This window comes from Podarcis pityusensis (genome assembly GCF_964106645.2).
Source record: "Podarcis pityusensis genome assembly, chromosome: 1".
Lineage (NCBI taxonomy): Eukaryota > Metazoa > Chordata > Lepidosauria > Squamata > Lacertidae > Podarcis > Podarcis pityusensis.
Window position 1 is genome coordinate 14,154,638 of NC_138028.1, and position 23,499 is coordinate 14,178,136.

Genomic DNA, 23,499 nt, shown 5'->3' on the forward strand with positions numbered 1-23,499 from the left:
AGGGCACAGAGTTCTGGAAGGCTGCTTAGCCCAAGTGGTACAACTTGTTAACTTTCTAATCTAGTGCAACTCACCAAGGGATTCATAAGTCTGTTTTTGCTCATTGCCAGACACTACAAAAATGGGAGTTATCAATCACTTGGCAGGCAGGTGATGGGATCACTTGGCATGGTGGATCCCAAGAGGTGGCACTGTTTTACACTACACTGGTTCCGATCCTATCTCCAGGATCTATTTCAGAGTATGACATTGGGTGATTATCTTTTGCTCCCCTGGCAGTTGTGTTGTGGGGTGCTGCAGGGTACTGTCTTGTCTCCAGTGCTATTTAACATCTACATGAAGCTGTTGGGAACCATTGGGAGTAATCTTTAGGAGATTTGGGGTGAGATGTCATCAGTATGCTGTATCAGGAGAGGCCACACAAGTCCTACACCAGTCCCTGGACTTGGTGGTGGGCTGAATGAGGGCCCACAAATGGAGTCTGAATCCTGGCAGGATTCAAGAGCAGGGCTTATAGTCTGAGGCTTCTCCCGGGTCCATCTCTAGCTCTCGAGGCCCAAGTAATCTCAGTGGCTAGAAGTACCTTTTACCAACTCCAGCTGTTTCTAAATCAGGATAGACTGACCACTGTTGGCCACATTGCTGCTGTGCACTTTGATGGTACTGCCCCTGAGGTTGCCCAGAAGCTGCAGCCAGTGCAAGATGCAGCTGCTCAACTGCTCACTGTGGTAGAATATTGCCATAATCATTTAGTTAGTTCAGCATTTATTGATTGATCATGTTTTGCCATAGGTGAAAGCGTGGCACCTTTAAGACTAATTAATTCAGCCTCTAATCCTATCTGGGAGCCATCCCCATAGACTTTAGTGAGGGTTAGTTCTGAGTAATATATGGTTATTGTGACATTAACCTCTCCTAAACCAAAGTTAGGCGCTTTTTCGTTTATTTAGGGACTAAGTACTTCCACAACGACAATGTTTTTATGTCCACACTTTTGCAAGTGAGGAGGCAATGTTTTATATAAGTTTAAAGTTTAGCATGTTCAGCTATTGGGAGCTGGAAATCCTTGCAGATCTATGGCAAATCACTTGGAGATTTGTCAGTAGTTTCAACCCATCTGCCTGGTGTGTTTATGATATTTTATGCAAATCAAAATCTGTGCCACTTTGAAAGATTGACTCTATATGGTGCCTTTGTTTTTCTTTTTCCCAGATGATATTAACTGTGTTCCTGAGTAACAATGAACAGATTCTGACTGAAGTGCCAATTACACCTGAAACAACCTGCCGAGATGTGGTGGAATTTTGCAAAGAACCTGGGGAAGGTAGTTGCCATCTTTCTGAAGTCTGGCGTGGAAATGGTAAGCAATCACTTGGTGTCCTGAACTAGTGATTTTATGCTGAATTTTTACTTTTGAGAGGGCAGTAGCTCAATATTATGCCAGGCTTTATAATTTCATTCTTGTTTGAGACAATTGCAGTCTTTCTAATCTTCAACAGCTCTAGCACTATCAACCTTAGGGAAACATACTTACACACACAGTTCCCCCTTAGGCTCAAAATGAGAAGGTATTTTCAGAATGCAGGGAGATGGCTGATAATATGAAAATGGTTAATTAATAAAAATAGGATTGTCAGACATGTCAATGTTGTGTTTTAATGCTGTGCTCCCCCACCCCACCCCACCCCACCCCGCCCCGCCCAGCCATTATATTATCACTTGCCCTCTAAATTATCATTAGAAGAGGCATGATATTCAAAATTAATTTAGTAGCACCTTTTGTAGCACCTTTAATTTAGTTGCATCTTTGTGAAGATGGTTTGTATATAATATGGACTTGCATGTACAGTAACTAAATGTGCGCATTTAGCCTTAAACCTATTGCTAACAAAATAGATGTGATGAGTTCCTCGGAATGGGAAAAGTTGCCCACCCAGCTAATTCTGGCAGAAGATGAAAGTCTCATATAATTGCCTTAATTACTATAAATTAGCTCTGTATGGCATAATCCCAGAAAATGGGTAAAGAGCAAATTAAAAATCAGTATACCTGGAGAGAGATTAGAGCAGACACTGAAGCAGTCAGAGAGCCAATGTTACAAAGAGACTTACTTAACTAAGGTCCATTTAATATTGTTAAGGTGTGGGGAGAGGAAGGAATACATCAGGAGCATGGAGGAGCTTAAAAGAGTCCTCTCCCCATTTGTTACATCAGCAGCCCAGAATGATGTTTAGCAATCCTCATGAATTGTAAAGAAGCACTTCTGTCAAACCCGCTTAGTTGCCTTCTTTGGAAAAAGTGATTGGCGAAAGGTCTGTTAACCCAATGTACTTTGACTTTAGCAAACTTTTGACCTAATGGTATATTATACCCCTTTTCTTTTTGAAAGCTTAAGAAATGAAGTAGAAGGGTCACCTTCCAGATGTTATCAGCCTCAGCCAGTATGGCCAGTAGTTGGGGATGATGGGAATTGTAGTCCAGCAATATCTGGAGAGCACCACAATGGCTACCTCTTCAGATGGCAATGGAGTGAAGGAGAGATCATGCTCATTGGGACAGTAATAAATGGATTGGTATCATTCTGCAAAAGTCATTATTTGGCGTTGTTTAGTATCTTCAGGGATGCGGTGGCGCTGTGGGTAAAACCTCAGTGCCTAGGCCTTGCCGATCGCATGGTCGGCGGTTCGAATCCCCGTGGCGGGGTGAGCTCCCGTCCTTCGGTCCCAGCTCCTGCCCACCTAACAGTTTGAAAGCACCGCTAAGTGCAAGTATATAAATAGGTACCGCTTTCTAGCGGGAAGGTAAACGGCGTTTCCGTGTGCGGCGCTGGTGCTGGCTCGCCAGAGCAGCTTCGTCATGCTGGCCACGTGACCCGGAAGTGTCTCCGGACAGCGCTGGCCCCCGGCCTCTTAAGTGAGATGGGCGCACAACCCTAGAGTCGGACACGACTGGCCCGTACGGGCAGGGGTACCTTTACCTTTAGTATCTTCAGCAGCTTATTTATTTCAGCAATTTATATACTGCTTCACACCTTAGTTTACATAAATGTCTTGTATGAAGTAGTAATACAATATTATCTAGGCTAGTAGAACTTGTGATCTGTCATGGCAAACACCTGACATGTACTGTAGCCTTGCCAAGAACATGATATCCTCCTGAGTTTTTTGGCTCACAAGTTGTTGAAGGCCTTGGCTAGAACAATGGCGATCTCCTTATATTCTGTTGGACTGTAACAGGGATAGCCAATGTGAAGCCTGCCTGATGTTATGGACTACAGCTCCCATCAGTCCCAGCCTGCATGGTCAATGGTCAGGGATGATGAACATTAGAGTACAACAACATATGAGGGGCACCATATTGGCTATCCCAGACGACAGAATTAGTTATATGCAAATGGCTTGGTGGTATGAAAACTATGCCCTTTAAAAACTCAGCTTTTGTAAGAAGTGCAACTTTCTGAAATTTTTTTCAAAACAATCTTATTCCTTGAAGATTCCCCACTCAAAAGAGTTGGAAAAGCAAATGTTTGAGAAACTGAAATAAATTATTTGGACCCTACTAACGTGATTTAGAAAAAGTTATTAGGTGAGAAAAAAGTAAAATAAACTGTTAACACTTCATTTTATTTTCTTACTGCAAACAAATGTCCAAGAACTTGCTTTGATAAGAAAGATTTGATTTTTCTATATTTAGAACGACACATCCCCTTTGATCACATGATGTATGACCATCTACAGAAGTGGGGACCCCGTAGGGAGGAGGTCAAGTTTTTTCTTCGACATGAAGAATCCCCAACAGAAAGTAGTGAACAAGGTGGGTATATTTTAAATTGTCCATTGGTGCCTCAGCAGCTCATCTTTATGTGACCCAGTTTTGTAAAGACAAGTAAAACTTGTCAACATGATGACAAAATACTTGTGCTGTACTGTTGACTCTATAGTACAGATGGTTGAAGCTAAATAAAAGAATTTCTATAGGGCAAAGCGTCCCCTGCTCCCCACCCATAGGCCTTTACCACAGCTGCCCAACTCTACCCAGCATTATTTTGCTCATTCTTACTGGTGTCTGGTCGTTATGCCAGCCCCCACTCTCCCCTTGTTTCTTCTTTTTCCTCTTCATTACTTACCTCTCAAGTCCTTAGACATTTCTGTTTTGCTTTCGCTTCCTTCCACCTATCCACCCATTAAGCTCATGAATTGTAAGAACCTTTTGCCTCCAGACACTACAGCCATTCTTCCTTCTCCCCTTTCTGTTCCCAAGATGTGCCCCCAATAATAATCTTAGCTTTAATTCTTACAAGTAAGCTGCTAATTATCATGGTTACAGAGAAAATTTCAGAAACTGTTGGAGCAGGTATTTGGAAGACTAAATTTTAAAAACCCAACCTACATGAATGACTTCAGAAATAATGTCAGGATTTTGTTGGAGCCTGACAAGGATGTGTAAAGTATTTGGGTTTGCAGACACCCAAAACCAATGTGCTTAATCTGTCTTTCTTTTGCTAGCTGACTATGTTTCCTTACATATTTTCAAAAAACATACATTTTAAAATTGGGCAAAAAATGGGGTTTGGGCTCAGAAAAAGGCTCTTAAGTATAATGACATTATAGTAGGGACACATCAGGAATGGTTGACAAAAACAACAACAACAATTTTTTTTTTTTTAAATGGGCTGTTTGGGGAAGGCACAAAATCCTCAGGGGCTGGATGCTGCATACAGGATGCAGGCTGTGTGTTAGCCATTTCTGACCCTCCAGAGAAGATGCAAACATTCTCCCTTTGGGCATTACTTCCGGTGAAAAAAACTATCACTCTTACGTACATGCTTGCCAGCACTGCTAACATTCAGAGCCACCTTTGGGCTCCTTCCTAAGGCTAATACCTGCTTCTTCCAAGTTCTACATGTATGTATTTTTGCTTTTACAAGTATGTTGTACTTGAACTTTTCTGCAGTTGAGCTTTTAATCCCTATGTTCTCTTGCTACTTGCTCTTCTCTAAATTCCACATTCCTTCCACCCACCCCACCTCTTCTTCCAAAGTCATTACTAGGTCAGTCACTCCCAGTATTATTATAGAGTGAGAGCCTGTAGCTGCATCCCCAAGCAGCTTAGCTGCCAGTATGTAGCAGCAGCAGCCAATCAAGCCAGGCTTCGTTCACATTCATAGTGGTGATAAAATTGTGTTCTGCCAAGCTTCACCATAAACAGGTTACACAAGCTAAGGTCGGTAGAAAATATATCAAATATATAAAGTTACCACTGAGCCTAATGCTTAGTGTACATTTGCTCAAATGTCTAAGCAGCCTGCCTCCTGAGCTTATATAAAACATACCAACTATGTTCCTAAGTGCATAACATCTACTAAAAGAGACAATCCAAACATTCTAATTTGGAAGAGGATTCCTTTAGAAATCCATTTCAGATAATGGGTTTGTGATGATGGCTGTGTTCAGATGCAGTCCTAAACTCTGGTTTGTTTCACTCGACTATGGTATGTTTGTACATCTGCCTCAACCAACTAACTATGGCTTGATCTGAAATCAGGGGAGCCAACTTGAATAAAATATGGGGGGAGGGCAGGTCCCACCCTGCATAATCAAGCACAAGATGTGGTGCATGCACACCACTTGAATGGCAATGCCCATTAATGGGGGGGGGGGGCTGGCCCCCAAATGTTTTATTGGGGGGGCTGAAGGGACCTCAGTCCCTAGGAGTTGGAACTATGTCTGAAACTACGATTTGAAGTTGGCTTATGAACCTTGACTTGGATTAACTGGTGGGCAGGGCCAGAGGCAAAAGCAAATGGAGCAGTGGGTGTAAATCTTACCTTTGTACAGTAGGCTAGTTTCTACACACACTCATACACTCCTCTGTCCTCAATCCAAACAGGCAAGGGACATTTTCAGAGTTCATTGACACATTCCAAACAGGAAAAAAACACCCCAAATAAAAGCAAGGACTGCGAGAACTATAACCCAGGAGGGGAGGGTGTAGTGCAGGAAAGTTCAGAGTGCCAAATGAGCTGCATTGGGTTCACCACTGCTACACTAGTTTCCCAGGAAAACATTGGTAAAATTGTCAAACCTCGCATCAGATACCCCAGATTTGCTTTCTTCCTTCATGGAGCAATACCAAGAGTGGTTGGCTGAGTTCTTACAAGTGAAGGGATGGGCAGACAATTCTTGGTGGGAACTAGTTAAAAGAAAGGAATGACTTTACCCTCCCTGGAACAGTAGCAGTGACAGTGGCAAGTGCTCATTACACAAAATGGAATGTTGTTTCCTCCAGCAAAAGTGATGGTGAGTTTTCAAGGGGCAGGAACAGTGTTTGAAGTTTCCCAATCCTGTCTATCCCTTCTAAATTTCTCCACAAAGAAAGAGGATAATTACCTGATGGTTACACCACAGAAAAACTAATCTGATTATGTTGGTTTCAGTGGTCATTGTGTAGCTCTTAACTGAGCTTCAAATAGGGCTAGAAAAACAAACACCTGTCCCACCAGTAAGTTGGAAAACATTTACTCATAAATTGTTCTCATCAAATCAAAATAGGAGTTTTTGTTTTGAAAGAATGTTCTTTTTAAAAAGTTGACTAAGATTTAGGAAGCTGTTTCAGTAGAAGCAATGCATTTAAATGTTCTAACTGTATTCTTCCCAGGCCGTCAGACTCAAAACCAAAGGAACGGAATCAGTATACCTGGGGAGAAGCGTTCTGAAAATGGGGTATGTGGCCAATTGCAAAAACAAGATATTTTATGGGGGTTTTTTCATTTTATTTGCATCTCCAAAATATTTATTTATACATTTTCAAATACTGCTATGTATTTCTGGCCGTAAATCTTTTATAACACTTAATGGTAATGGGGAGAACTTTATATTAGGAAATTGTACAAAGAACTTTTATTAGGACTGTTTGGCATCTGCTTATATTGAATTCCCTGTAGCCTTCAGTTTATAATACCTTGGAAATACTACATGTTTCTGCTGTATACCCAGAAGGAAAAGACATGTAGCTGTCTCACACATTTACTCAGGAAGGTTTGCTGGATCAGACCAAAAGCCAGTCTAGTCTAGTTTAAGTAGTTTTGGCAGGGGGGGGGGTGTGTGTATGTGTATGTGTGTGTGAAAAGGTCTCTCACTCCCTCCTCCAAAGATTCTTTTAATCTTTGTGAGACATGTGAAATTTAAGAATATTAGAGGTGGTGGTCTTACTTTAAAATGTGGGCAGTTTCCCCCCTCCCTTTTCTTGTGTCCCCTCCCCACAACACTTGTTTGCTCCATCACATTCAAGGCCCACAGCTTGGAAGTAAGTACCACTGAACAAAGTGGTAAGAGTTGGGTTGTTAATCTTTAGTGGATTCTAGTGCAATATGGAAAGTAGCCCATTTGTATGGTTGGGCTAAATTGCTAAATTGCACTGAAAAATAGGCAGACTAACATTGAATTATTTGAACAATGCCTGTCTAATACGCCTGTGCTCATTTTCTGGCAGGAAGGCAAAAGTGGATTTATAGGCTTAAGTAATTAATCATCTTACCATTTAGTAATTCATTAGGATTATTTATTGTTTTTGGAATGCTGAATATTTTGCTAGCACAAGAATACATATAAAAAAGCCAGCCTGTGTAAATGTTTCCCCCCCACCGTAAAACCTATTCATGCATATAATCGATCTAAAAAATATTTTACTGATCCATGTAAGAATGTGTTAGTATATACATACCTGCTTTTATTCAACATGGATTTAAGACTAGATTATGAAGCTTCTCCATTCCAGTGGTTGTAAAGTTCTTAAAGAATGGCTCAGTCTGGGTTTCCAACCTTTTTAGGCCTGTAGGCACATTTGCATAGTTGAGTGAGTTCTGTGGCCGCCCCCGCTCCTAGATCACGCACACCCTGGAGCAAAAGAAAGAAAGTGTATGCACACAATTTCTCTTTTCTAATGGATCTAGGTAGAAGCCAGATCCAGAGGAAATAATCTGAGCCTTTAAAAGCACATCAAGCTGAAATAGAAAGTGGAAAAAAGTCATTCTTCCAACTTTCTCCTTCAGCTTTATGCACATTTCAAGGAAGAAGAAGGTAACTGCCACCACAACCTCCTGACTTAGGGAAGGGTATCCAAACTTTTTTCAAAGAGGGCCAGATTTGCTGAAGTGAACATGCATGAGGGCCAACCAGAGTTGCTGAGCTTTCAATTTTACCTCAAAGTTGTTGAGCTTTTTTTTAGGATTTTACCTCAGGACATATACTGCCACAGGACCAGCGCACAAGATTATACCCCTGAGACAGACTGTGGACATGCCTGATTTGGGGCAAGTAAAGGGGTAGGCAGGGGAATTCATGAGCAGCAGGAGAAAACTTCAAGATTACCATTGTGCCCATGAGCACCACAGTGTAATAAAATTGTCTTCCCAGCCTGAAGGCCGGTAAAGATGGAGGCCTGCCTTTGAAGGGTGTTCCAAATAGTCAGTGCATCGACTTAGAGAGCCCTCCTTTTATGTCCACCCACAGCACTGCTGATGTTGGAAGAAAGCTGAACAGGGCCTTAGATATGGATCTCAGGAGACAAGCAGAATATGTTTCTTCATTTAGCCTAATCCTAGACCACAGAGGGTTTTAATATGTTAAAACAAAAAATAAAAAACCTCACACTTTGAGTTATATACCAAACAGTTTGATTTTAGTTATTGTAGTTATTTGAATTGCTAGCCTGAAATAGCATTCTGGTTACCACGCTTTGAACAGCTGAAATTTCTGGACCATTTTCAAAGGGAAGCTCATATAGTATGCATTATAGTTATCTGCTATATATATAAAACACAAGAATGATTGAGGCCATCATATCGTAAAGTGTCAGAAGGTCAAGGCTCAATGATACAACAAGGAGTATTTTCAATATTTACATGCCAGGCTTGTAGGTGATGATTGGGATGGCTTTGTATACATTTTTTGGTGGTTTTTTATCATGGTTTTGCTTTACTGTTCCGTCCTATTTTAACTAAACTGCTTTCATCACTTTAGAAAGGCAGCCTATTAATTTCCACACCACTGTTTATTTAAAAATAAATTCCAAGGTGGCTTGCATAAGTAAGAATAAGCCCATAAATATTTTTAATTAAATGGGATTTCCCACCTTGAAAGGAGTTTGCATTGTGTTTAACTCATAGCTGCATGGATAAGTACTCCTTTAGGTGGTAACACTAATACAGAAAAGTGATGCAGCATAAGAACAGGAATTTGACAGTCTTTCCTAATAATCTTCCTTTATTTAATAAACAGAGGCAGTGGTCTACTGAAAGAGACAGAGAAGAAACACAGTAGCTTTTTGTCATTGCTGTTTGCAATGAATAACATTTATGAATAACATTCTTTACTTACGGCAATTAAATACAAATACTGGCAGTATCCAGGTTTAGGAGAGAATATATAATAATTGCCTGAAGAATTTGCACCCCGATAACTATACTGATACGATCACAGAAACCAACATCTATCTATACCCACTTCTCACTATAGGTAACAGAAAACAGTAGAAAATAAGGTGAATTGGGAGGTATAATTGTGAACAGAGAGAAAGTGAAGGATGAGATTGAAGTGGTGGATGGTGATTGAGAGACTGATTCATTAAATGCAAAGCATTCTAAGAAGGGCCCTCTTAATTCTTTTAATGAATCACTGGCCTTGTAGGCTTTCTGTAGGAAGAAATAGTTACGCTGATGTTGTTTTGATTTGTATCTACAGAGAACAATGACAAGATTAATCCATAATTGTATCATCATTATTAGGATACGAATTCCTTCTGTAAAAATATAATTAGGTTCATGTACTAATAAAATCAAAAGGCTACATTTTCTGAGAGTGTTTGTGTCTTGATCATCCATTTTCTTTCATTGCTACAGCACAGGCTGATTAATCTTTATTTTGTTTCATTGTTTACTGAACCATTAGCATAAATTGTGGAATATGTGCAGTGCTGGAGGCCTTTCTCAGAGCAATGACGCTCAGGTCAATTAACCATTAGTAAAAACATGCATAATCCTTTGAGTATTACATCTACATTGAACAGTGCAGTATAACATTTGCACAAAAAGTATCTTCCAAGAATTGAATTATGCATGCAATGTTAACAGTAAAGTGAAAAATGCTTTAAATATTATAGGTCGTTGCCTTCTACTGCGGACTGATTTTATAAGACCATTTTTATGGGAGCATGATGCAAGTTGAGTGAATATGATTTGAGGTTCCTATTTTTCCCCTTCCCCTATCCCCTAGCACATGCTCATGCAATTGCCTTGCTTTGCTCCTAGATTCCAATTTATTGCACTACTGCAAAGCTTTGGAACTGGTATGGAAAAGTGTGGCCATATAATGAAAACAGAATCTGACTCACACTTGCAAATGTCTAGAGGTGTGGGAGAGAGAGAACTTGGACTGTATTTGTGCAAGTCACATCTCACCCAAGTATGGATAAATCAACCTATTTCTGGTCTATGTCATTTTTGTGCATTAGGTCTGTTCTGTCCTGTTTACTCATTAATCTGCAAATTTTAAAAATCTCCATGTAAGACACATTTTAGCAAGTATTTTTGGAAGTGTTTTCTCTCAGAATAGCATTTCGGAGTATATTTTTTCTTCAAAATATAGATTTTAATTCATTTTTATGATTATGTTTTTGCCAAAAGTTGCATCATAATACTTGTAGCAGCATGGAATCCAATGGATAGCTGTTTTCCAATATGTTAGTCCAAGTGGTGCAGACCACACCAGCTAAAAATGGTCCAGTTTGCCTAGTAGTGTCAAAGTTCTCTCCAGCTCTTAGGCCAGATTTCTTAGTTTAAAAAAAGAAAAGAAAAAAGGCATAAGATGGAGAACCCATGGCTTTTCCATATCATACTGGACTTCAGTTCCTAGCTGCCACAGCAGCATGACCAGCAGTTGGAGATGATGGGAGTTGGAGCCCAAACAACATCTGGAGGACCACAAGTCCTATCCTTGTTTATATCCTCAGAAGAGCTCAAGGTTTCTAACAAGAGAGATAAATGCAGAAATTGACTTTTAAAAGCATGTCATAAACCAGCACTGAAACAGCAGCAAGAAAGTAATAGAATACAACCTTTATATAAAAACCCAAGGTGGCTACAACCAATTCAATAAAACAACTATTTACAAAACAAAATCCTTCCTAAAAAAAAGGTTACTCTTCAGGGTTTTTTTGTCCATTTTCTGCAATCATCAGAATCAGGTGAAAAAGCTTTTCCTGGACTGTTGTTGCTGAAGGCTGTGGGGGGGAGGGGCTTCAGGCAGAGGGAGGCATAAATGCTCCTCTGCAAAAATAAAAAGAAAATCCCTTGATGTAGGAAAACAGTGCATTAGGGAGGATAAGCCCTTCTCCTTCACATTCTTATTTTCTGTGTGCAAGGATTCCCCCTTCCCAACCCGATGAACAATGTAACCATGTCACCCCTCATCCTAAAGCCATGAGGTCCAAGCAAAACATTTCCACTTGATTCTGCTGTTTGCATAAACTAGCTCTCAAGAGAGATTCTGGGGATTGAACCTTTTGCCCCGTACATAACAAAGCATGTTATGTACTGCCCATCCCTGTTCGGATGACATAAGCCTGCAAACAATATGCCTGTAACCCATCATTCAGATGGAAATGGTATAAACAGATGAAGTGTTTGTTTAAAAGCAGTGTGGAGGCATGGGGGAAGCGGCTTCTATTTTTAACATGTTGAAATGAAAGTATAGCTTCGGCTTCAGCGTTTGACACTCTGGGGACTTTGCAGACTACAAAACCTGATGTTTTCCTTTTCGTGTTGTATTCCTGCTAGTACTGAAGCCAGGTTCTGTATCGTGATACCATGTCACTGCTGCATAGTGGAACGGGGGATAACAGCATTCCTTTTCACTTAGTAGCAGGAATTCACAGTGTTCAAACAATATAAAACAAAACAATCATCCCTCTGCTTCCACTGTTTAAGCCATGAGTGTTGGTCTTCTGTAGCCAGAAGAGCACCAATCCATGCACAAAAGGAAGGTATCGTCAGGCTTTAGGGAACAGAATGGAGTATCTGGCATCCTGAACAGGAGTACTCCGCACTGTACCTTTTTTGTTGTATACCCCACTTGCATAAATGTAAAATAAATAAATAAGCAATTGCTGTGTAGATATGTGTAGATCAGTAATTGCCATCCAAGTTGGTAGCAAACTTAGCAGATAGCAAAGTCTGCCACTGAACTCAACAAGGTTTGCATCTGTTGAAGCATGCATAGGACTGGGGTGTTGAACAGATGCCCTATATCTCCCTTGTTCCCAAGGGTTTCCCAGTCCTCAGTAGTGGATTTCAGGCCCTGTATACCCGAAGGAGTGTCTCCACCCCCATCATTCAGCCCAGACACTGAAGTCCAGCTCTGAGGGCCTTCTGGAAGTGCCCTCATTGTGAGGAGTGAAGTTGCAGGAAACTAGGCGGAGAACTTTCTTGGTAGTGGCTCCCACCCTGTGGAACACCCTCTTGTCAGATGTCAAAGAGAGAAATAATTATATAACCTTCCATAGGCATCTGAAGGCAGCCCTGTATCAGAAAGGATTATGTCAGATGTTCCATTGTGTTTCATATATTCTGTTGGAAGCCACCCAGAGTGGCTGGTACAACTCAGTCAGATGGGTGAGGTACAAGTTGTTGTTGTTATTGTTGCTGCTGTTGTTACTACTACTACAACAACAATTTATTATTTCAGAGGGCTACAGAGAGGGAGGGTGAGGTGGGAAAGCCCCATTTTATAAACACAACTCTTTTCAGGGAAGTTAATATCAAAGCCGTTGGTTGTAAATGATGCAAGAATAGAAAACGCTTATCCAAATGATAATCACTTATAATTTTTATGTCCTTGAGATTAATTGATAGTTAGTATGTGTAGTTGTTTAAGCAGATAAATTACTGAGATTCTTCCTGGCAATTTTAGTTTCATTTCTCTTTTGAAAACCTGTTAGACCTTTTATTGCTTTGCCATGTTGCTGGAGGGGAAGACAGTCTCTTGAAAAAAATAAAATATACATCCATTCTTGTGGTCCAGAACTACCGGTAAATGAGCTTTAACTACTAATCTAGCCATCTTTCAGTACTATTCCAGTTGCATATTTTTTTGCTAACAACACCGCCCCCCACGCATACATATACACCCTCCACTTACAAGTACAGCTACAAAATATCTATGTGGAGCTCCATTTTGCTAGTTTGTAATCATTATTATCCTGCTTGTTTTATTTTGTTTGCTTTTTTTAGAGGACTAAAAGCATTCAACTATGAGTCATTCTGGGTGCTATAAAATCTACCAAAGCCTTTAAATTTGTTTTTCTCTTGTCTTTTAAAAGCATGAGCAAGTGAATTTTATTATTTTGATTCAGGGTTGGGATGGGTGGGAAATTAATTTATTGAAACTGACTGGTGCTTTTGGCTCATTGCATCCCCTTGACTTTAATATTTTTGCTTGTGTGCTATGTTGTTAGCTGGTTCATGTGTTGTTCCATTTCCATTCTGAAAAAAGTAGCACAGAGTATGTTATATTTATCTTGTACATCCTGCTTTGCCCGATAAGAGAGCAGGTGTCAGTGCACGCCAGTCAACATGGTACCCTGTTATCCTGAACAGCAAAAACTGGTGTAGCATGTGCAGGGGAGGCAGTCATGGCCTCCTACTTTGTTTTGACAAGCAGATTCACACAGTTAATATGACCAAAGAAAGACAGAGTTAAACCATTCTCTTCCAGACTAAATGCAAAGTGTTTGTATTTTGAATTTAAGTCCAGAGTCAGCTGCAAAAGGAGAACCTATTCAACATTCTTCAATGAATATGAAAAGTGCAATGCATCAAGCTGATTCGACCTGACAGCTGGCTTGATCTTGTCATGATTAAGTCTTTCACTGCTGGCAAAATCCACTAGCCTTTTCTGTTTGCTGATTGCTGATGACTGCAGAGAGACAGCTTTTCCTATTGATAAAGGATGTGGGGGTAGGGGCAGGGGCAGGGCAGGTTCTGTGCATGACAGAAAAAGCTACAAAACTTACCTGATAATGATTAATTTTTCACAAATTGAGAATGAGGGTTTACCTCCTGTAAGATTTGTGCCAAGTTAGCTTATAGACAGCAGTTATTGTGTTTGGGAAATCCGGGGTAGGTATGGGTGGGGAGATGGAGTTGTAGCATGTTGAAAAAATGCAAGAGTTCACAGCTGATGGGCAATGCAGCAAAATAAAAGTTTGCTCTTTTGAAATTACATGGGGAAGTTGCCAGCAGGTAATTACTCTTCCTATTTTTTTCCTTTTTAAAGAAACTATTTCTTTTTCATGCTTGACACACTCTGATGTTTCCCACTGAATTTTAATGGTATAGAAACAAATTGTTTTAATAACCACAGTTAACTCTGAAAATGTTTGTTGAATTACAGGAGCTGGGGCATATTAGTTCCATGCAAGATGCAAATTGTAAAGTTTTGTGTCATTATTTGCTGAATTTCAGCTAAACTGTTGAAAAAGAGGATAGAGGAAAGGATTCAAGAGGGACATAGCAATGTTATGGTGCCTCATGGTAGCATATTCAGTCGTAAGGCTGTTTTCATGTCTTTGTTTTCCGAAATACCTTTACGGTTTTGATGTTTTGCATCCTCTCCATAAATATTTCCTTAACACAACTGTGTCAGGAAAACAAATTATAAAGTAGTAACTATGTTATTTAAGAATCATGTAATGAGTCTTAACATTAGTGGGCTAGAGCATATCAAAATAAGATGGCATTTTCTCTCACTTAATATCCAGAAAAATCCAGTTTCAGACGTTTCTATTTATAGAAATTGTGCCTGTTTGTATTGCTTGATGAGGCATTTCTATTACTCATATACTGCTTTTGAGTAAAGAATTATGGTAAACAAGTCAGAACATTTTGCCCTGCGTTTTTCAAGTTAGATAAATGGAGAATGAAAACCACATCTTTATTTACCAGTTTTAATTCTCAGTACCTTTGTAAGTATCACTTTACACAGTGCTATAAACAACCCACCCCACTTTCTCTCTATAGCTGCTTTAGAATTAATTTGTAGAAACTGCTTTTAGCTGTTGGAACTGATTACTAGTGATACTTATTTGCTTGTGCAGTAGACAGTTGTCAGAGAGAGTTGTAGGGTATTTGTGTGTTGTATTGTATATGTTCCAGTGCCCCAGTAGCTATAGTTCCCCCCTAAAGAAGAGGAAAGACACTGCATTAACAGTTTGTAAATTTATTTATTTATATATTTTATGAAAGCTTCTTGATTGTAGAAAAAAACTCAAAGCATTTTACAAAAAAAATAAAAGAATCACTAAAAGAATTACAACCATAATTGAAAGCATATGAAAAGTTAAAACCAAAAAAGAAGAGACTAAAACATATTGAAACACATCCAAACTTTCTAAGCATCTGGGTAAGCTTGTCTAAATAAGAATGTCTTCAGCAGGCACTGAAAAGAATACAGTGAAGGCACCTGCCTGATATCAACAGGCAGGGAGTTCAAAAGTGTCAGTGCTGCCACACTGAACAATCAAGTTCTTACAGATGTGGTTGAATTAGAAGTTGTAAATGATAGGATATCTGAAAGCTGGCATCTGAAGTCTTCTCAGTAGTCCTAAGCCTTGTTTCAGGAAGCTTTTAGGTTTTTTGTATGCTTGTTGGAAGCTGCCCAGAGTGACTGGGGCAACTCAGCTAGATGGGTGGGGTATGAGAAAGAAAAAAAAATATTAATGTAGACTGAGCTAAATGTGTCAGCGTTTGGTGGTGGGTGATGCTAATAGCGTAGCAGCTCTATTAATTTCTGGGACTTACTTTATATGGGAAAATGTATATTTTACAGATAAAATCTGATAGACACAGAAATAGGATGATGATTTTCTGAAGAGTAAAGAGTCCCACTTTACTAGTACAAGTTAAATGATTGCATACTTTTTATAATATCATAGTAATGTTAAAAAAGTTTCCAATCTAGATATAAAGGGTTAACCTGTGTCAATAGTTCACTGGGTATATTATTTTTATTTTTATTTTTAATTCCAAAAACTGTGCTTGATTTATCTGAATTTGATCAGCCTGTTTCTTTCTATGAAGTTAAGCAAGAGGCACTGGTGTTATCATCGGTTTTCCAAATGGATTGTGCTGCTGGCATTTTCTGACCTAATTAAAAAGACAGAGCTGTGGATGAAACCATCAAGTGAACAATAACGCCATGTACATAGTGAGCAGATAGTGTTCTAGTTCCAGCAGAACTAGATATTCCTTCCATCTGATTCAAACATTGATAGCACAGTCTGCTTGCTATAGGAACTGGCAGCTAGGTGATTTCAAAATATGAAATTCTAGTTTTGACCTTGAAAAGGAATTCTTGCCCTGGTAGGGATCACCTTCTATCACTCTAAAGAGCAAGGCTTAGTTTATGCTAGGGTACAGTCTGTTTTGAGTGTTGGTATGTAGCCCCAGGAGCCGACTGATAAGTCATAGCAGAGCACAGTCAAAGTAAACATTGCGCAAAACACAGGGAATATGCAAATAGCTTCCATACTTTGGAGAGGAATACACTCCCATTTCCCCAAGCTTGAGGCCCAGCAAATGTCTTGCCTTTTTAGTGGCTTAGATTTCATGAAGCCTTGATTCATTAGAGGAGGGGAAAGTGTTTCTCATTTCTGTAGAGGGGTTGGGGGCCTCCGTACAGTCCTTGGACTTCACCCCGGCCTAAGCCCCTCCATAGCTCTGATCTGTGCCCTCCTAAAGTGCTTTTGCTTGGCTGGCATGTGTCTTTGAACTGTGATAATGCCTTTTGCTTGCCTGGATGAATAATGGAGAGATGTGCGTGTAGAAACCTCTGACGTTTGTGTGGCTGGAATGTAACCTACTGTACAAACGTAAAAGGAACACCTACTGCTCTGCCCACTTTGGCTCTGGCCTTGCCCACCACCGTCATGCAACCGCTGAAAGATTGCACATCAGGCAGTGTAGTCATTGGACTAAAAAAAAGAGGCTCTTACCACCTATTAAACACTCTGGAACTTAGGAGCTGCCTTAATACTGAGGCAGATGATTTGGTCCACTTAACTTGGTATTGCCTGCGCTGACAACAGTGGCTCTCCAATGTTTCAGGAAGAAGCTTTTTCCATCCCTGCCTTGAGATGCCAAGGATTGAACCCGGTTCCTTTTGCATGCAAAGGTCTGCATCTCTAGCTCCTCTGAGCAGCATCAACCTTCAGGAACATTTTTTTCAGGTGTTTCAGAGATATCATTTTGGATCCAAGCCAGACATTATTTTCTGCTGCTAGTAGAGCAGAAGCATAAAGAATTGAAAATGTTGGTGTAGGATGAAGCATCTCCACCATGAATCTTTGAGGGTAGTCATGTGTTCTGTGTCTTTGAGGGTAGATTTATCTTTTCAGAAGTATGGGCTGGCATTTTGGTGCCTATGGCATTGTGTGGGACATGCATAGATTCCCCATTAAACTGTCATCTGAAAGTATACTTAAACTGCTTCCTTTTCCTTAGCGTAAGTTCACAAGGAAAATGTTTGGCAAATCCTTCCTCTTAAAGGCTGTGTGAGTAGCCATTATTTTATTCCCTGTTCCTGAATTGATAAATAAGGAAGGATGATTCACATTGTCTCAGGTACTGACTGTTCTCCTACAGTTCTGGAGAACTGTGACACATTGTTTGTGCAAGGACATGCATCTAGTGTGTGGGCCAGGTGAATTCCCCCACATGGTATGCACTGTAGAAGGGTATTATTTCAGTATTTGTAGCTGTACTTTATCAGGAGGGGTGCTGTAACTTGGCTTGCTGATATGAAATTATTCATCTCGGAATGGTCACGTCCTGTCATACTGTACATCAACACCAACAAAGCTGCAGGGGAAAATGCAATCTGAAAGCTCTGAATGAGGGACTAAGAGTTAGCTCAGATTCACACTTTTTGTGGTACAGGTGTTTGCTGCATGTTCAGCAGTGTCTGGGAAGGCAAATGTTACAAAGTATGAAGTTGGATTATGTATTTACAAACCACCTGGGTGCATGCCAGGGAATGCCTTTTTTGAACCCACTTCATTGTTATGTTGCTTGCTGCTCTAAACACTGACACCTGTTTGGCAAACATCTTTAACAAATAAAGTGTAAATCAGCCCTTAATCATTGTTTTAGAAAATGAAGGTAATAAGATGAGTCAACACTCAGAAGCTTAGCAGACCCTTCCTCAACCTTGGGCCCCCAGATGTTGGTCCCCAGATGTCAGTCCCCCTCTTCCCCAGCCAGTATGGCCAGTGGTCAGAAATGGTAGATATTGTAGTGCAACAGCTCTGAGGAAAGCTGGGCTAAGCTGGGGCTAAGATACTAGGCTTAGTGACTGCATTATTATTTTAATAATATATTCAGTGGCTGTATTCTGAGCAGCCTTAGGAATTTTGTCTATGTGCAACAGTGGGGCAGGCATAAACACCAAATACTATTTTTACGAAAGGTTTTTGTTCATTGCTACCAAACTAGTGCCATTTTAGGTGCTCTGTTGCAGAGCGAGATTCCTCAGATTTCAACGAAGAAGAAATGTGTATAAGTCATCAGAATGTTAAGCCCGGAGTGAATTTATGGAATCTGTGGGAGTATATATCTTTTGCCGAAGGTCTTGTGTTTATTTTAAGTAAATGTTTAAAAGTAGGAGGTGCATTTTTCCATTGGTGGGAGCAAGAAGGTTTTATGTCTTACATATGATAGGCTCAGGTTTGTTGTGAAAGGTGAGTGATGTCATTTTGAGATCTACTAATAGCTAGCGTGAGCACAGCAGGAAGTTAGTTACCAGAGAGAGCTCTGAAAGGCTAACGAAACGCTTGGCTCTCTTCTCACTGAGCATGATCTAACAAGAGAACTTCATATGGATTAGCAGGATTGCAAACTTTCCTGAACTTCATCTGCAATTTTGTTTGAACTTTAGCTGTGAATTATAATGAGTGAGATTAAAAGCAGGAACTTCAGTGATTAAGTAGAGCTTTCAAGAAAGAGCTGCTTGCTGGAGGGTTCTTCTATAACAGAGTTTTCCGATGTTCAGAGGCTTAGCTGTCCTTCTTTGGAGGCCTAAAATATTGGTTCTAAAAGTACAGTTCTGAAGAGGAATCTGGAATCTGGCTTGTTTTCCCTCAACCATCTTTTGCCATGTGGATGGAAAGGAAGCAGCTGAGAGTAAAACTACAGGTTTAAATCTTTGTTTGTTTTTCCTTTCCCCTTCTCTTCCCCAGTGCTAAATAGTTACTGTGAAAGACACAGATGGTAAAGATTTGTGTCCAAAGTAAACACAGTAATGTTACAGAAAGTATGTTTGTAACTAATAGCCACTGTCCTGGTTTGTTATTTTGTTATCTTTTGTCAAGGGTGTGAAATTGCATTCTTTGGAAATAGTTTCGTTGTCTGTAGCCACTTTCTATTGCGGACTATTTTACAGGATAAAGTTAATTCCATAGACGTATACTGTGAAGTTACGTTTAGTCAAATGCTAATGAGTTTAACGTGCTATCATTTTATATATAATGCAGGTTATATAATATTAATATGACATTGATTAACATGATACAACTTTTATTATATAACTTATTATGAAGAACACTAGAGCAGTACTATAAGAATTTAAGATAATAACCTGATTGATTGAGTTCATTGTGAAAAATATACTTTGAAATGAGTCTAGCACTTAGATTATTCTTTTAAAAAATAGGATTGTGTTGATTTTGAAAGCCAACATTCTTAGCTTTCAGCGTACATAACCTGATGCTCTTCTGTGTCTCATTTTTGTAAAATCCCATCAGTGCTTCCTAATGTGACAGTAACTGATGATCCTTACCAAAACCATAGTTTGTAGTCAAATGACATCAGAGCTCCACCAAGGCAAACAATGGAGCTCTGAGTGCGTCAGAGACCTATGGGTAGCGAAGCAGACCCTGCAGTGGAATGTGAATGTCAAATTTTGATAGCCTTCACAACCTGCTAGGAACAGTTTGTTCTTTTGGCATCTCTCATAAGAATATCTTGATTTTTGATTTTTGTTGTTGGAATTTGTAAGTGCTCCATGGGTTGCTTTTAGGAAAAAAACCCGCAGCAATGCACATTTCAAGTTCTGCTTATAACATAAATTTATATGTTACATGTAGTATTGAGGATCAACTGTGTGAGCTCTGTGTAAAATGATAACTGTAGGAATAATTGAAGGTAGAAAGCCTTCATTATACAAACTTAAAAATTGAATCAGACTGCAAGTGAGGTTTTCCTCACAAATTTTTCTCATTCTTACTGTTCTTGTGCTTCATCTTTTTGTGGGGGAGAAATGTTTACTTCAGTTTTTAACCTTTATTTTGTTGCAGAATGGTTGCCTAAAGTTAGTCAACCACCAGTTTTTCAAACCATCTGCTGCTTATTTTTGTGCGAGGACTGTGTGTGTCCAGCTTTGTTAATTAGCTCACAAGAGTTGCTAGCCTTCAAAAATGTTCTCTAGCCTGCTGAGAGCCAGCAGAAGAGGGATGGAGGGGTCCGTCTCTCTTGCAATAGCCTGCTGCGTTTCTGTGCTGAGAGAAGAGGAAAGGGCTTTCCTACTCTGGCAGTCCACTTGGTTTCTGTGTTCAGCGCAGTGGAGTGCAGTTTCATGCACTCCATGCCTGTGGAACTATGCCTTGGGGCAACCAGGGGGAGGGCCTCCTCTGTCATGGTACCCAGTTTATGGAACCATATCACCTGGCTTTAAAGCAGGCACCAACCTTGTTGAGTTTTTTTTGCACCTCCTGAAAACACATTTATTCACCTTTGGAATTTACCCTGAGAACTATTTGAGTTACAGACTGAATAGTTGCATTTTAGTATGTATTTATTATACAGTTGTACCTTGGTTTTCAAACTTAATCAGTTCAGGAGTCCGTTCGACTCCTGGAACCATTCGAAAACCAAGGCGCGGCTTCCGATTGGCTGCAGGAGCTTCCTGCACTCAATCGGAAGCCGCATTGGATGTTTGACTTCCAAAAAATGTTCGCAAACCAGAACACTTACTTCTGGGGTTGTTGTGTTTGGGAGCTGATTTGTTCGGGAGCCAAGCCGTTCGACATCCAAGGTGCTTTTGTACGGTTTTAAATTTTTGTTTAATGCACTGACCTTTAAGGTTGTAAACTGCCTTGGGATTGATTTGGAAGATGGTATATAAACATTTTACGAAGTAAAGTAAAAATAAAGCTACTAATTTTGATTTGGGTATCAAGGCTGGATGAAATTTGTAAACTACTGCATAAGGTTTCATCTAAAATAGTGTTTCCCAAACTTGGGTCTCTAGCTGTTTTTGGACTACAGTTCCCATCATCCATGACCACTGGTCCTGCTAGCTAGTGGTTATGGAATTGTAGTCCTAAGCAGCTGGAGATCCAGGTTTGGGAAACACTGATCTAAAGACTAAGACAGCAATCCTAACCCCTACATCTGCTGATTATATAGTCACAACAACCATCCAAAACAAGATTTGAAACTTTTTTGAATTGCTTGAGAATTGATATAGGAAAAACAGTAAAAATAAAAACACTCCCAATGCAAGACACACAAAAAATTGGTTCAGTTAATAAGCATAATATCCCACAGTGATCCCTCCAACAAAGAGCCAAAGAACCCATTGGCTCCAACCTCTGGCAACAGAAGCATCTGAGCAGAAGGAGCAAGTAGCCAGCTTAGTGGAAAGAGCAAGTAGCCAGCTCAACTACCTTTGCAGTTACTTTCTCTCTGCATTTTGTGCTGCTTTTATGAAATGTGAAAGTCATTTCAGCAGACAGCAGCATGCCCTAAGCATAAGCTTCTATGCTGTAGTTGTAAAACATGAAGCAACCATATATTTATGTATACATGATTATGGGATACTAGTAGATTAAGGAGTTTTGAAAGTGATGGTTTGGGACTCCATTGATTCATGTAAGTCTTCCTCCCTCTCAGGGAAGATTTTGTTTTTCTGCTTCAGTATCTCCATTTGAAAACCCTGCTCCTGGGTTACTGCTCGGAGGCATTTAAACTCCTGGACATTCTGGGACCAAGCACTGCTTTACTCTTGCTGCTTTACACTGCTTTACACAGGTGGACCGTGATGGCACATTATTTTGGTCTCTGCTCCTCAGTCTTTGTTTCGTTTTATCGTGCTGCCTTAGTCTCTTACATGCAAAGCAGTGCTCCACGTTCAATAGTCAAACCATCTTGTATTTTATAGAAAGCATATAGGAATGCAAACAGAATTCCATAATGTCATGTATTGTTCATGTATGTAATTATATTTGTTTTAATTAACACCACGTTTGTACTTTCATTTTTACTTTATCCGCTCGCTGTTTTCTTCCTTTTACATAGTTGAACTTTCATTTCCTTTTAGTGGGGATTTCTAGGAGGACGTTGGGGAACCTGTAAATAAGTTACTAGCTTTTTATTGAAGAATGAGCTTTGTTTTGGTCCTCATTAGAAATTGCATTTGAAGTCCTGTTAAGTAGCAAAATGCTGCTTAAAGAACAGCTTGCAAGGAAGCTCTTAGTAGCTGGGATGCTATTTGTGAAGGCCTCACTGGCCCTCTGGCAGAATTTGTTGACTAAGATTTCCCACCTGAGCAGCTTTTGCTATTAAGTGTAAGAGTTTCTGTGTCCTTTCTAGGACTCTTAGGAGTGGAGTAGAGGAATTCTGGGATTGCAAAGACAGTATATATTGAACATTAATCTCTGGAGGACAAAATAGTCAATAAGAAGAGGAAATAACCTCTTAACATAAAGGAGAAAAAAGCACACACATTTAGGAACAAAAACTGAGAAGCTGAATAGAGTTTGAAACAAATTATCCATTGGGAAATTTTAATATTTTCAGTACTTCCTAATGACATCTTTTTTTCTCTTTATAAAGCCAGTTCCTTAGCTGTTGTAGCCTGATCACATTGGGCTACCTTGGAAGTGTGTTTACCTGCCCTCTAGATTTGTAAACACAGTTCTGCTATTCATCTCCCCCCTCCACACACACATTGAAGTAAATGGTAGCCTTTCATGTCGGTGGGGGAAAGGAAAGCATTGGACAGTGGTGGTTTTGTATCTTATTTGGATTACATTGCTTTATTATTTATTGTAAACCACCCAGAGAACTTTTTGTTATAGGGTGACTTACAAATCCTACAAATAAAACAAAATCTATGATTCCCACTCACCTCTACCCCCACCACCCATCAGCTGTAGTGTGGGCTGCATCAAGGAATTCCAGTGTTTCCTTCCCTTATCCCTCAAGGTGATGCCTATCATCATGTATTGGCAGAAAAGGTGGGATCAGTCCTTCATGAGATTTTCCTGTTTCAAGGGTGGTAGGTTCATCATCTATGAAGGCATGCTTCAGTCTCTGCTGCAGCCCTGTAGTGCGCCACACCATGCTTGTCATACAAACTTATATTTTCAAGAATATGAAAGGGCGCAAAG

The 23,499-nt window shown here is 39.9% G+C and overlaps 1 protein-coding gene across 9 annotated transcripts in view; it reads left to right on the top strand.

Annotated features, from left to right (window-relative positions):
* PPP1R13B (protein phosphatase 1 regulatory subunit 13B) overlaps nucleotides 1–23,499 on the top strand; it is a 66,828-nt gene that overhangs the window by 21,771 nt on the left and 21,558 nt on the right. For 8 of the 9 annotated variants that reach the window (XM_081010735.1, XM_081010734.1, XM_081010732.1 and 5 more), the window contains exons 2-4: nucleotides 1,213–1,360; nucleotides 3,694–3,813; nucleotides 6,658–6,722. In XM_081010735.1, the coding sequence (XP_080866861.1) occupies nucleotides 1,213–1,360; nucleotides 3,694–3,813; nucleotides 6,658–6,722 (333 nt within the window). Of the gene's footprint in view, nucleotides 1–1,212; nucleotides 1,361–3,693; nucleotides 3,814–6,657; nucleotides 6,723–18,877; nucleotides 19,244–23,499 lie in introns of those variants that run through there. The other variant, XM_081010738.1, reaches the window with a different exon arrangement.